This window comes from Lampetra fluviatilis, chromosome 25 (genome assembly GCF_964198595.1).
Source record: "Lampetra fluviatilis chromosome 25, kcLamFluv1.1, whole genome shotgun sequence".
NCBI classification, from domain to species: Eukaryota; Metazoa; Chordata; class Hyperoartia; order Petromyzontiformes; family Petromyzontidae; genus Lampetra; species Lampetra fluviatilis.
The window spans coordinates 6,552,723-6,567,793 of record NC_136299.1 but is presented as its reverse complement, the minus strand read 5'-3'; the positions used below and the strand labels follow the sequence as shown (position 1 = coordinate 6,567,793).

Here is a 15,071-nt window from a genome sequence, read left to right as displayed (position 1 = left end):
GCTTGCAAATACAGGGGGGGGTCTTTATACGGTAGAGAATACGGTAATCATCATACGCAACGGTCCCCCACCACTATCCCGTCCGTCTTCCAGGCGAAACGGCGTCAGCCCCGCTGACTCAGCACGCGCCCCTAGAATCGCTGCGCTATCTCCTACGCACGGATGACTAATTCACTCCAATCAGCACGAGACTCATTGCCGCCATCATTCATTCAATAAAGATTATGACCCCCCCCCCACCTCTCTCCCTCCCCGCTTGTAAGCAAATTAAGCGTACACTACATAACTTATTACATAGAAAACAAACGCGCACACGCACTGCACGAACAGGTCAGAAGTTTGGCCTTTGGAATGCGTTCTCCCTTTTAGCTTTACAAACAGACGGCGACGCGTGATTGTGATTGTTACAGCAAATAATCACCGGCCATGTTCAATCCACCGCTGGATGAACGCCTCCCCCGAGCTGCCGTCCCCACCTCTCACGATCCGGCGATGTAACAATCCACCAAGAGCCACCCACAACGGAGGAGGGGAGGGGGGGGATTTCATCGCTCCATCTCCTCCTCAGTGGTAGATCCTCTCTGACGCGTTTCATCCCTCGGCTGCCACATCGTCACGCATCTCGACCGCCGGCCCCGACTTCGAGCGAGGATGCACTTTGCCCCCCCGTCCCCCCCCCCCCCACCACACTTCTCAATAATTCGTCTCTTTTATAAAACCACGACAGCCAACCTTACCGCGCCATCATCATCATCACCACCACACATCCAGGCAAAGGCTTCATTTCTCATGAAATATTTTCCGCAGCTCCGCCCCGGCTGAAGCTAAGAAGCCCTGCTGCACTCGTGTAAACGCGACACCCCCCCCCCCCCCCCGTGTACCCCCCCCCCCTCTCCTCGCTAGAGCGCCATCAGCGTTCGCGAGCCAAGCGCGCCCGCCGCCGCTTCGCCCCGACCGGCTCTCCTCAGGCTGCCCTGGCCGCCACCCGCGCTGCCGCGCCGGTAGGAGGTGGCGCACGAGTGGGACTCCCCGCCCGGGTGCTCGGGCGAGGAGAGACGCGACGCGCGGTTCCTCGCCACCTCATCCGCAAGTTGCGTGGGCTCCAGCTTCACGGCGACGAGCGGAGTCGGGTCGGGACCCCGGGGGGTATCCCCTCGCCGCCGCCGCCGCTCCTGCTGCCGCTGCTCTTCCAGGAGGTCCTGGGGGTCTCCTGCAGGAGTCGGGGAGCTGTCGGGTTCCTCGGTGGAGGGGGGCAGGCGGCAGAGCGCGCGGTGTGCGCTGAGGACGCTCTCCAGGTCCTCGCGCTCCTTCTGCAGGAGGCGGATGTCGGACTGCAGCGCCGAGCGCTCCTCCTCCAGCTTGTCGGCCTCCTGCGAGGGGGCACAGGGACCCCCCCAACTCAGTGAGCTCCAAGGTGGAGCACGCGACAGCATGTAGGGGATTGTAGGGATGCAGTAGGGAGCGCACGGTGTAGGAAGTGTAGGGTGTAGGAAGTGCAGGGAGCAAGGTGTAGGAAGTGTAGGGTGTAAGGAACAAGGTTAGGGAGTGCAGGGATCAGGGTGTAGGGAGTACAGGGAACAGGGTTTAGGGAGTGCAGGGTGTAAGGAGCAGGGTGTAGGGAGTGCATGGGCTAGGGTGTAAGGAGCAGGGTGTCGGGAGTGCTGGGAGCAAGCTGTAGGGAGTGCAGGGAACAGGGTTTAGGGAGTGCATGGACTAGGGTGTAGGGTGTGCAGGGAACAGGGTTTAGGGAGTGCAGGGGTGTAGGGAGCAGGGTGTAGGCAGTGCAGGGAGCAGGGGTCCACTTACCGCCTGCAAGGTGTCCGTGAGCTCACGACGCCGATGTCTACATTTCGCCGCCGCTTGTTTGTTCCGCTCCCTCCGCACTCTCCGCTTCTCGTCCTCCTCGGGGTTGAGCTGGGCAGGCGAAGGGAGAGGGTTGAAGGAGAAGGGTGAGTGTTAGGGTGAGCGTTAGGGTGAGGGGTAAGGGTTGAGGTGTGGGGTCGTGCGAGTGTGACGTCTGTGACGTGAGTGATAGCGGTCTAGCAAGGGTGGTGGTGGATGGGGACCCCCCGGTGGCCCTTTCCTAGGGGGCGGGAGAGGGATGCGCTGCCCGAGTGGGCAGCGGCAATGCGCAGCAAACAGTCGAATCTGGCGACTATTTTTTTTTGGTGGGTCGGTGTCGGCGCCGCAGTACGGAAGCAGAGGGCGAGGAGTGCGGGAGAGTTTGTGCGTGGTTATTGAGTATTCCCGCTCACGGCCAACACCAGTGACGATTATCTGAACCGGTCCTGGGCCTCCCCTAGGTCGACTCAGCCTGAAATGAATACCTGGTGCGGTGTGTAAACATCGCCACTAGGGAGACAAAGGCGGTCGGGCGTGGTGATGGCCACCCACCCCCTCGTGTACCGTTCCAGCCTTCATAGGTGCTCGCTAACAGCGCTTGCCCCTCCAGTCTGTTAAGGCTATACGGGGGATCTTTGTCTTGGTTATTGAGTGTATGTGAATGGTGAGTGTGTGCGTGTGGTGAGTGTGATAGATGAAGCCGGTGAGTGTGTTGGTGAGCATTGACGTGGAGGATGTGGTGGTGGTGTTGGTGTTGTTGTTCGTATGAGGCCACAGGTGCTCGGAAGGGAGGAGGTGATGCAAGACTCCAGAGATTCCAGTAACACCGCAGGAGGCTCCCTCCCCTCTCCTTGCACAAACACCCACGCTGCCATTGCGCAACCCTCGGTCAGTGTTGTGCAACCCCCTCCACTTGCCAGCAATCTTCTCACACCACGTGGCGGGTCGCTCACGCGTGCGTTTATAAAACATCGAGGACTACCCAATGTGGCGCGTAACGATGCATCGATGAATCTACAATTATGACAGTTGTTGCAATCGGTCGCATCGCAGGATCGCGAGATGGCAGTGCCTCGGGGAGGCCTTCATCCAGCAGTGGATTGCCCATGGCTGATGATGAGGCTGTGTCACTGGTGTTATGTCACGGGACGGAAGAATCGATTGCAGAACTCTCGCAGAGCAGCGCAACCCGCTCGAGTTAGCAAACGTACCGCTGAAGTGGACATCACAGAGCTACTTCTGGGAAACACATAACGCGGCGACGTCTTGGCGATTGGGTAATATCACGGACAAAAAACTAAATGGTAACAATTACACAAAAATTACACCGATTACTAAATAGAATCGTGGGACGGCGGGACAGGGAGGGATTGAGCGCATTGTCACATCTCTATTATTCACACAGCAGACAGCATTGTCCCACACTCACCTCCTCTGCGGGCCTCTTTCTCCGCGTGGGCGCCGAGGCCACGATGCGGATGACACCCGGACGCGATGGAACCCCCTGCAGAGCGTGTTGCAGCTGCTGCTGCTGCTGCTGATGATGAGGCTGATGATGATGAGGCTGCTGATGTTGACGAGGCTGATGATGCGCGTAGCCCATGGGGGGCCCGGGGGGCCGCGCCGCGGAGGTGATGACGCTGGGCTGGACCATCCAGCGGAGGTCGGGGCTGCTCGCCACGGCGGTGAGGGTCGGCACGAAGGGCAGCGAGAAGTCCTAGAGGGAGATGAGGAACAATTTTCTTTGTGAGTTCCACGCTGACTTGTCTCGCCAGCGTCTCTGCTGGTAACTCCACAGGACTATTCACGCACCATCTAAACCAAGGAACTTTAGTCGCGCCGTATTTTTAACGGCCAAATAAATGTCGAAATGGTAAAACAAAAAAAACTCAATAATTTTAAAGACGGGTCACCACACAATTCACTGCCCATTGGCCACCAGCAGAGAAATCGGAACCGCTGTGGAGAGGGGGCGGGTGGTGAGCCACCCCGAACGGTTCCAGCGAGAGCTCAACTCCGGGCTTACGGAGTCCGTCGCCAGAACAGCGTCCGGGACAGGCGCTGCAGTTGCTCATCTCGCACCCCCACCTCCCACCACCGCCACCACCACCTCCCACCACCTCCACCACCTCCCACCACCTCCCACCACCGCCACCACCTCCCACGTCTCGCCGTGCGAACCGCAAGGAGGTCTGCCAGAATTCACAGCAGTCTGCGTTGTGTCCATGTGTCAGTCTGTCTCGACGTGTGGTTGGGGGGGTGCGTGTCTGTGTGTGGATGTGGTAGTTTAGCGCTACGAACCCGGCGACACGAGTTTGATTGCCGCTCACGGCCAACATCAGCGACATTCATCTGAGCCGGTCCGAGGCCTCCTCCCCCCTCCAGGTTATTGAGTATTCCCGCTCACGGCCAACACCGGTGACGATTATCTGAACCGGTCCTGGGCCTCCTCTAGGTCGACTCAGCCTCAAATGAGTACCTGGCGCGGTCTGTAAACATCAGCACTAGGGAGAAATAGGGCGACCAGGCGTGGTGTGGTCCAACCCCCGTGAGCCATGCCGGCCTTCACAGGTGATCGCTAATGGCACTCGCTCCCAAAGTCTGTCAAGGCTATACGGGGGTTCGTTGCCTTTGTGTATTTACTGATGATTACGTGCAGGGCGTGACGCGACCAACCGCACCCCTCATTACACAACCATGGAGCACGTGCTCACACACATGTACACACAAAGGTCCCCCGTATAGCCTACACGGGCCGTTGGGGCAAGTGCTGTTAGCGAGCACCTATTAAGGCAGGTCGGCACAGCACACGAGCGGATGGGTGATCAGCACCACGGCCGACCGCCTTTGTCTCCCTAGTGCTGATGTTTACTCACCGCGCCAGGTACTCATTTAAGGCTGAGTCAACATAGGGGAGGCCTAGGACCAGATCAGATATTCGTTTGTCAGAAATGGGAATCGAACTTGGGTTCCTGGGTTCGTACCGTAGCGCGCCGACCACTGCGCCACCACTCCCCATACACATGCACACACGATCAAAACATGTTTACACTCGCAGACACTCCCACACACTCTTATAAACACGCACACATACACACCCTCAACACGTACATCGACATCAAAACACCCAGAGATATGCACAGTAATGAACACAGCAACCGCCATTCGCCACTAAGTGGCGTTGACGTCACCACGGCGCCTGTGCCAGGCTACGTGCACGTTAAGGCCACGTGAAGTGTCGAACGTCCGCTGGCAAGGAGGTCACGGGACAAACCCAGGTGCCACGGGTCGACTGACTGAGATGACTGGCCGATGCACCACCTGTGTTCCCTACTGTGCCAACAGCAGTTGGCACACACACACGTCATCACACACACCCCATCCTACAGTTTCCTACACATACAGAACAGACACCACATCATGCAGCTCACCCCATCACACATCGAATCACAACACACACCCAACACTCACCCCATCACAAAACAACTGCCATTCGTTACTAAGTGGCAGTGACGTCACCAAGGCGCTTGTGCCAGGCTAGGTGCACATTGACGCCACGTGAAGTGTGTTCACGGGACAGACCCAGGTGCCATCACACACCCCCAATCACTCACACAAAGATCCCCCGTAAAGTCTTTAACAGTCAGTTGGGATAAGTGCTGTTAGCGAGCACCTATAAAGGCCGGTATGGCACAGGAGGGGATGGGTGCCCAGCACCACGCCCGGCCACCCTTGTTTTCCTCGTGGCGATGTTTACACACCAAAGACAAAGATCCCTAAAACAAACTTTTTTTGCGACGAAGTGCTGTTAGCGAGCACCTATGAAAGACGACACGGCGCACACGAAGGTTGTGGCCGGCCAGCACCACGCCGGGCCAACCTCCGTGTCCCGAGCGGCGATGTTTGCCCACCGCCCCGCCACTCGCGCGCACGTGGTCCAAGCCGCGACCACAGTCCATTGCGCAAGTCGCTTTATGACATTCCAGAGATGTGCTCGCGGATGTTCGGCCCCGACCCTGAAGCTGCTAGCTGCCAGGACGGGCCCAGTGCGGAGGCGAGGGGTGGTGTGGGTAGGGGGCACTCGAGGGGGGGAGGAGGCTGGTGGGTGGGGGAGATTGTTCTGGTGGCGCCGACCGCAAGACTCTGTGTGTCTAATTGTGACGTCACCCGCACATGCAAAGTGGGCTGAGAGAGCCTGCCGTGTTCTTTGCCGACGAGCACCCGACAGTTGCGTAACCGCCAGTTCATCACCGTCATCGGACACGTGTCCACCGCGTTGCGCTGTGTGTCCCGGTGCATCGAAGCATCGATTATCAATTAATTATCGATTATTGGACCTCACGACGAGCTTCGCGTTCGAATCACGTGCTCGAGCAAGAATCGAATGGGTTTTTTTCGTCGCGATGCGAATGTGTTGTATGTAATAGGGTCACGTGATCCCCCAGCCACTGGAGGTCGCTACACTCGCCGCAATGTTATCGATGTTTTAATCGATAACCGTTATCTGGGAGGCGGCGGCCACTGGTGGAATTGCGAACCGGTAACCGCGAGTCACTCCACTGCTGGATGCTTCCACACGCCGTGCGGGTCGTGGGAATTTGACAATACTTCACCACGCCGGTCAGTGCGGGTTGTTGAAGGCGGTGAGACATACACGTGGGGACACAGAAGCACTTCATAGCCATCATCAGCCATCATCAATCAGCTGCTGCAGGGTGAACAGCTCCCCAACGCCGTCGCCACCTCTCACGATCCTGCGCCGTCCCATTCCTTCTTGTCGTTCACTCCCTCCTGAGAACTCTTGTCCGATGCCCATCGACCCCCTCTGGCCGCGAGACGCGTACCCTGCCCTAGCCCCATCAGCCCTCGGCTGCCCCCCCCCCCACCTCCGCGATGGGTAACGGACGCGAATGAATGAACAGTGGCGGCGGCTAGGGGAGAAAGCCTTCGTCCAGCGGTGAATCGAGCATGGCTGCTGATGAATGAATAATCAGTGCCCCCATGGGCGCCCGGAGTGAGACCGTTATTGAGATTCGCTGGGAGGCGCGGGGGAAGTTGTCATAGGAAGAGGACCCACCTGGGGAGGGGGGGTCGGATGCACCTGGCGGAGGTGGGGGGGGGGCGCGTCCTTGAGCCGGGTTGCTCACCACCGGGTGAGCGTGGGTGGTGAAGTTTCGCTCAGAGCGGGGTACAGATCCCGTTCACTCCCCCGCATTCCCTAGGTTCGGTGACCACCCCCCACCCAACCCTCCGTCTAATACTGAACACTGATCCTCTTCTCCCACGAGGTGAAGTATGTGCATTAGGATTTGGGCCGCGCAGCGCTCCACCGCAACTACGGCTGACACCCCCCGACGGTAACGCCGCTACACCACGACACCCTTCGTACTACCCCACTACTCCACCCGGAACCAACCCCCTAATTATCCCAAAACCACATCACCACACCCCTGCACCACGCCTCGCATTGCACCACGCTCCACATAAGCACACCCACGCTACCCCGACAGCTAACCCAGTCCATCAGGCTCCGCACTAAACCGCACACCACTCGACACCACCAGCACACCACCACCACCACAACCACCACGTCAAACTACCGCACCACCGATACACAACACCTACACCACGCTACACCCGGTTACCACTCAACACTCGGGAGCCGTGACCACACCCGGCAGTCCCCGCCAACCCCTCCATGCCAGGGCCGAGCCGCAGGTCACGGCGACCCCTGTTCCTCCACCCACGTGCTCCGCCTCTTACCCCCCCGCCCCACTGCTCGCCGTCGCGTGAACCGAACTCCACAGCCGGATATTTCCGTTGCTAGAACCTCTGGCTCCGAGATACACGCAGAGAGCCTTGGTGGGTCGAGCCGAGCCGAACCACGGCCCCGAATTTCTCCCCGCGTCCACCACCCCCTACCACGGAACAACACCACGAGATGTCGACCATGCCCGTGCGCGTCGAGACGCTGCCGTGTGTATATGCGGGTTGTACCGCGTGGCCGACGTTTCGCTCCACCACGTGCTGGATCATTTATCCAATTCACAAACGTAGCGCCCGATATTATTGCGTAAATCGTGGCGATCCGTGTCCTGCCCTGTGTATCTGCTCTGTGTAGTTGTTATCTCGGTTGCTGAATACGCTCCCAGCACGTGCAGCGAAACGTCGGACTGCGTGCCGAACAACAGGCAGAGGAACCAGCCCAACCCTACCGAGAGCTTCGCGGTAGTGAGATGTACGGAATTCCACCTGTTCAGACAACATTCTTCTCATTGTGGTGCGTTATTTTATCGGTCCCCGGGGGATGATGGGAATGGAACGCGCGTAGCGAGCACGCTCTGCCACGCGGCCTGGCGATGTGAGTCAGAGACAGAGGGAGCAGCAGCAACAGCTGCCAGAGGTAGTCGACACGCATGGCATCACGCGCGGCAAAATCGATTATTGATATTTTTCGATATTTTTTCCGAAAGACTAAACAAACGAATAAGGCATTTAAAGGCAAGAACACCTAACTACAACATCGAATCGTGACAAAAATCGAATCAGCTGCCAGGTCGTTAGTACATCAGTTAGGCTACGTGGGTGATGGAACAGGGGTCAGCCTGGACCGTAAACGTGGGCCCGGTTTCGAGACCTGCAAACAATGGCCATTGCCCGAAACGTTGGCACCTAATACAGTTCGATTGTAAGACAGTGATACGTTTACAACGGGGGGGAGGGGGGGGTCTCACCTGTGCGCCTTGTGGGAGGGCGGGGCTGCAGGAGAAGGAGGAGCTGGAGGAGGAGCTGGAGGCGGGGGACAGGTATGGCGACGCTGCCGGCGAGCCGCTGCACGAACTCTCGCGCTCCCTCGCCGAGTCCCGGAACATGACCGCGCTCACACCTGCGCGCAGGTGAGACGTCAGGTTCTCTCTCTATCTCCTCTCTCCCTTCCTCTACGACGATCTCGACCCCCCCCCCCCCTACCAGGTGCAGCAGGTGAGCGGTGAGCCAACCCTCCTGCACTCGCTCTCCTTCAGCTCACTCATTCCACCTACCCCGTTCTCTCTCTCTCTCCCTACCTGTCAAGGTGCGACTTAGCCTCCAGGTGAAGGCTGCAGCCGGAGGCTTAATCCTCGAATCCTCTCGGCTTTGACCGCGTGCCGGCAGCCCGCTTCGTGAACCTGAGCCGGTCCGCCCGTGGGTCACGAGTCTCCGAGTCCCGAGGCCACGGAATCCACAAAATTTCGCCGCGAGTTCCTGGACCGAGCCACGCCGTCACACCTCCTCCTCCTCCGGCGCGTGCGCGAGCAGCGAGCGAGGAGTGATTCAGGCTCGAGGAATGGGCGCGGGTTTTTGTTCAAACGTCAACCGAGGGGGGAGGCGGGGCCCCGCTCCTATGACGCAAATGGGGGAGTTGGGGGTGGCTTTCACGGCCCAGCCGTGTCCGTGGGGAGCGGTAGGGTAGCGGTTAGCGCGCTGCACTACGAACCCGGCGAACCCGAGTTCGATTCCCGCTCACGGTCATCACCAGTGTCGATTATCTGATCCGGTGCTGGGCCTCTCCGAGGTCGACTCAGCCTCACATGAGTACTTGGTGCGGTGTGTAGACATCCCCATCCCGATCGTGTACCCTTCTGGCCTTCATAGGTGCCACTCGCTAACAAGCGTCTGTTAATAGGTGCTCGCTAACAAGAGTCTGTTCACAACAGTCTGTTCGGGTAATACGGGAACATGTATCTGTGTGCCTGGCAGGGGTGGGAATCTGAGTGTCCAAGTGTTTGTCTTGGTGTCTGTGTGTGAGTTGCCTACGTGATTGTGTTGTTGGTGTAGCAGTGGAGGCCCCCCCCCCCCCCGCGTCCGGCCTTAATAGGCGCTCGCTAACAACACTTGATCCCAAGCGTCTCTCTACGGTTGTCTTTGTGTAACTGAGTGTGGGTGGTTGCGTGTGTGTCTGTGTTGTTGGAAGTTGTGTCGTTGACTTTAAGTGTGTTTGGGTGTGTCTGTAGGGGCGTGGTTGTGTGTGTACCCACGTCTCAATGTGTGTGTGTTTGCCTGTGTCTGAGCGTCTCGTGTGAGTGCAAATGACTGTGGAGAGCGGCAGTACAGCGTTTTTGTCTGAATCAGTCTTGTGCATCCCCTAGGTAGACTCAGCCTCAAACGAGTACCTGGTGCGGTGCGTAAACATCGCCGCGAGGGAGACAAAGACGGCCGGGCGTGCTTCTGGCCACCCCCAACCCCCGTCGTACGTGCCGTGCCGACCCTCATCGGTACTCGCGAACGGCACTTGCCCCGACACTATGCTGAGGCTATACGCGGCGCGTCTCCGCCTTTGCCTTGTGTGCGCTTATATAACCTTCGTGTAAAACGCAGTAAGACCCCACGCCCACGTGTCGCCCCCCCCATTGCCCCCTTTAAGAGACGAGGGGTCCGCCCGGAAACGGTGACGTACGTGCCCATATTAGGCGTGGGTATGCGCGGCGCGCGCACGGACACGCGCGCGCGCGTGGACGCGCGCAGGGATTTCCTAGCGACGCGAGAGAACGAGTCCCGCACAATCCACCACAGGAACCCCCGCGACATCCTGGGGTTGAGTGACGATCTAAATTAAATTTCGATTTAAAGCTTTCGTGACTGCAGGGATTCATCTTCTTGGTTCTTTCGGTAAAGTCAAGTAGAATGGAAATAATAAAATAATAAAATAATAAAAATAAAACATAATAAAATAATTCTCACGACGTTTCGGCCACAACGCAAGCAGCCGTCCTCAGGTGAAGAACAGGTCTCGACAGACCTGTTCTTCACCTGAGGACGGCTGCTTATTTTATTATGTTTAATTTTTTTTTTCCATTCTACGTGACTTTACCGAAAGAACCAAGAAGATCTAAAATAAACTATATTTGTTTCAATGTTACCACGTAAGGCACCGACTGAGGTGTGTAGATATGTTTTTCAGAAGCGACCTGGCTATTACAAAGGATAGCTCAACGAAGTGGGCTCATCACGGGGACATTTATAGCAGCCAAATACTCTAAACGCACGTTGATTGTGAATGTGGAGGAAGAAAACCTGAAGACCCGGACAAAAACATCCAACTCCAAATATACAGCAGCAGGCGTCAGGGTCGGGATCGAACCCACGACCTCCCATAAACCAGGCGAGGTAGTTAACATCTCGCCACGGCAGCGTCTCTTAGCGTCATGGTCAATCCACTGCTGAATGAAGGTCTCCTCCCCACGCCACCATTCGTCACCGGGGCACCTGCACGTGGGTGCCGATTTCATCGCTCCGTCTCCGTGGCGACCAAACCCCGTGGACGCATTTCCTTCTCTGTCTGCCACTCCGCCCTTGTTCTCGCCCGCCCGCTCTCATCAGCACCCATCATTGTGTGGTTATCATCGCGCACGCACGCACGCGCGTGTGTGTGTTCTATCATCTTTGTATCGCTCCAAACATTGGGTGTGTGTCTTATAATCCGGTAGGAGCGGTGGTGGATCCAAGGAGGGGAGGTGTGGCAGAGGGTGTATAGGGGCCGATCGCCGTTGAGATGCCGGAAATTGATGTTTCATTGATAAATAGAATTTCACACTGAATGTTTATTGGGATGAATGTAGGGGGCGGGGGGGGGGGTGCTCTATTTATAACACCTTGACACACCCCACTCGGGAGGTCTCGCGATCCGTGCCTCTGAGTAGATCTGGTGACCTGATCTGTATCGAACTCCATCAACACCACCGGACACAAGTTAGGGTTGTGGGTGCGTCTTAGTTTCCGTTTCGTCTTAAATTCCAGAGAATTCAGGGAATTGTGAATTATTATAATTTAGCTTACGCACAACTTAACTTGATAACAGTTCGTCACAGGCCACGTGAGTGATGATGATGATGATAGTGGTGATTATGAAACATACGTAATTAATAATTGGGACAAATAACATTGGGCTGTGAAATTTCGATTTAAAACTTTCGTGACTGCGGGGATTCATCTTCTTGGTTCTTTCGGTAAAGTCACGTAGAATGGAAAGAATAAAATAATAAAAATAAACATGACTCATTCAGACTCTGTCTCCTCGACAGACCTGTTCTCCACCTGAAGACGGCCACTTGCGTTGTGGCCGAAACGTCGTGAGAATTATTTTATGATGTTTTATCTTTATTATTTTATTATTTCCATTCTACGTGACTTTACCGAAAGAACCAAGAAGATTGGGCTGTGAGTCACATTCGCAGGGAAAAAGAAAGAAGGGGGTTAATTTGGGCCGCGAAGGGAGCGAGGCGATGAATGGGCGCAGTGAGAGGCCCGTGCGTTGGGGCCAGACTGGCACCGTGCACCCTCCCCGCCTCGCTCGGGGACATAAATAGCGAGGGGGGGGGGCGGTGCTTCGGCTGTTTGTGCTCCGGCCGGGCTATATCGAGAACGAGTGACTAAATTAGAAGGCTCGTCACACAGCAAGAATGCTCATTTAAATAGTTTCCTCACAAATAACACACGCGCAACAACAACAACCAAAACCTCTATTATGGATCAAACGAGGCTCGTGTGCGCCGCGTGCGCGGTTGTTTTTGCTGCAGATAACATCCTCCAGATGTAGCTCCCACTCCGGAATGAGAGCGAGACTATGTTTAGACCCACGGAATTAGGAATGACGTTGGCAAAGTTTGTGCTCGTGAAGAAATAGAGCCAATTTTGACGTCGCTCGCTCGGAACAAATGCTAATGGCTAATCGATAATATACTCTTAGTTCTTTCGGTAAAGTCACGTAGGTAAAAAAAATTAAATTACATTTAATAAAAATAAAGTAATAAAATCATTATTACTTTATTTTTTATTACATTTTATTTCATTTTTTTTTTACATTTAATAAAAATAAAGTAATACAATCATTATGATTTTATTTTTTATTAAATTTTATTTCATTTTTTTACCTACGTGACTTTACCGAAAGAACTAAGAGTATGAATCCTTGCAGTCACGAAAGCTTCAAATCTAGAATTAATCGATAATATATTCTTCTTATTCTTGTGGGGCATGAGGAAGGTAATATTGGGGGGGTCCAGAGAGCCAATGGGGTAGAATACCCCCCCCCCCAAACTCAAGTCCTCAGGGCCCACCACCACGCAACCAGGTCTCTCTGCGTTTACCAATTTTCTCCTCCCCATTCAAATACAAAATTAACTCGTTTCACGCTGCACGATAATTGTTAAAGACGTCCCGCGTGGCGTGCTGAGCGATTAACGCTGCCGGCGTCACGTGGGACACGTGTACACGCACGTACACGGAACACATGAGATATCGATCTTCATTCCAATCGCGTCTATTAACGCATGGCCGTGAGAGATGGTAGCGGCTCGGGGAGGCTTTCGTCCAGCAGTGGATAGATCATGTCTGCTGATGACGAGTAAACAACAAACGCCAGGAGGCTGGGTGGCTCAGCGGTATGAGCAGTGAGCCGGCAACTCTGAAGACGTGGGTTCGACCCCGCGTTTGGGTCGCACGTGACTCGACCGCAGTGAGTTCACGGTCTCCGCCCGGCCGCCAGTGACTGCACAAAACCAGCACGGCATGAAATGTTTCCCTTTCGCGAGATGTAACTCATGTGTAACTGTTGCAAAAAAATATAATAAAACATTTCCGTTTAAACATGATGACCATCTCTCAGTGTAGACAGATAAGAGGTCACTGGGAGGAATCTCCGAACTAGTTCTGTAATATCTGCTTCCGCGGGCCGTTCCCTGAAGCAGGGTGACGCGATAGGTCCGAATGCTACTTCCTGACTTCCTCTCGTGACACACGAGGCCGATAGCGCGAGTGGAATGACATTTGAAGTGCTGGGGGGTGGTCGGCAAAAATGCCAAATATCCGTGACGAGTGAGCTGCCGCTGCATATGACTCGTGACCCCGTCCTCTCTAGAGGTTACGGCCATGGTAATTAGAAACGCAGGTGGCGGGGGGGGCAGGTCACGCGCCACGAATGACGTTCAGCCACGTCCGTAGCCACCTCCGCGTGGAGGGTGAGGGGGTTCTGATTGGACTGTGACATCTCCTGATTGGTCACGGACCGTGTACGCAGCAGTGCGTGTGCGTCTGTCCCATTGGAAAAGTATGATCACCACCACCGCCACCACCCACCGCCACCATGCAGCACCGATTACGAAAGTGGAGTTATGACCCCACCCATACGTGCGTGTGAGTTTTCTCCGGCCACGTGTTCGAAATATTCAAATCATCACGATCGCCATGAACAATCCATTGCTCGATTCAAAGCTTCCCCAAGCCGCTGCCATCCCTCGAGATTCTGCGATGTATCGATCGACAAAAAAATGACTGGCCATCCCAGCCACGTGTGGAGACAAATCAGGACGTGACCGGGCATGATGAACAGGAACCTCCTGTGTCTTGATACTCAGGATGGCTTTCCTGGGTCAACTAACGAATCGTTAATTTTAATATAATGTACTCTTCGGTTCTTTCGGTAAAGTCACGTAGGTAAAAGAAAAATATTAATAGATCACGACGTTTCGATCGCCACACAAGCAACCGTCTTCAGGTGGGAGTGAGTGACTCACCGAAAAAACCAAAGAGTATGGATTCCTGCAGTCACGAAAGCTTCAAATCAAGTTTTGTTTATGTTCCACAACTATTTTGGTGCCGCTATTTAATACAAAAGTAGTTTATAATGCCACGCATTGTCCAGAAAATGCTTACCGAGGTTCAAGACTCTTATCCGTGAGGGTTCAAGTGCTCTGAGTTGATGAGTGGGTTGGTGAGTTGGTGAGTGGGTAAGTGGGCATGCAGGTGAGTGATTGGGTGGATTAGGGACTGAGTGGTGGGTGAGTTCAAGTACCAAGAGCCGTTTGTTGAACCAGGTGAGAACTCAATAGACCAGGAGACGAGTCTCGTTTGTGGGAGTGACCCGGTTCACCAAAAATGACAGCAGCAAAAAAACGAATGAAAACATCTGAACAAAACACAACTGCTGCTGCTGCTGCGCTACACGATGAGGAATTGAGAAGAGTGTACAGACACGAATTCCCTGCAGCGCATTTCGACTCGGGTAGATGACCTCCAGGTTGAACAGGGCACAAGTTACCGGGCCAAGCCACAGAAACATTGGACATTAACCAGAAATAGGGCGACTATAGTCCGAATATGTAAACAAACAAGTGACACACGAGTCAAATGTAATCGCAAGTGAAGTTATCGTAAAGAATCGGCTGCTCAGCATCACATTGTGCTTGAGATGGGAG

At 55.0% G+C, this 15,071-nt stretch overlaps 1 protein-coding gene across 1 annotated transcript; it reads right to left on the bottom strand.

Moving 5' to 3' along the window:
* Positions 1-899: 899 nt before the first annotated feature.
* Positions 900-8,877, bottom strand: LOC144941718 (fos-related antigen 1-like). The gene is made up of 4 exons (XM_078868110.1): positions 8,577-8,877; positions 3,272-3,559; positions 1,807-1,914; positions 900-1,370 (listed from the first exon to the last, which is right to left on the bottom strand). The coding sequence occupies exons 1-4, from the start codon at positions 8,712-8,714 to the stop codon at positions 900-902; spliced, it is 1,005 nt and encodes a 334-aa protein (XP_078724236.1). The 5' UTR covers positions 8,715-8,877.
* Positions 8,878-15,071: the final 6,194 nt, after the last annotated feature.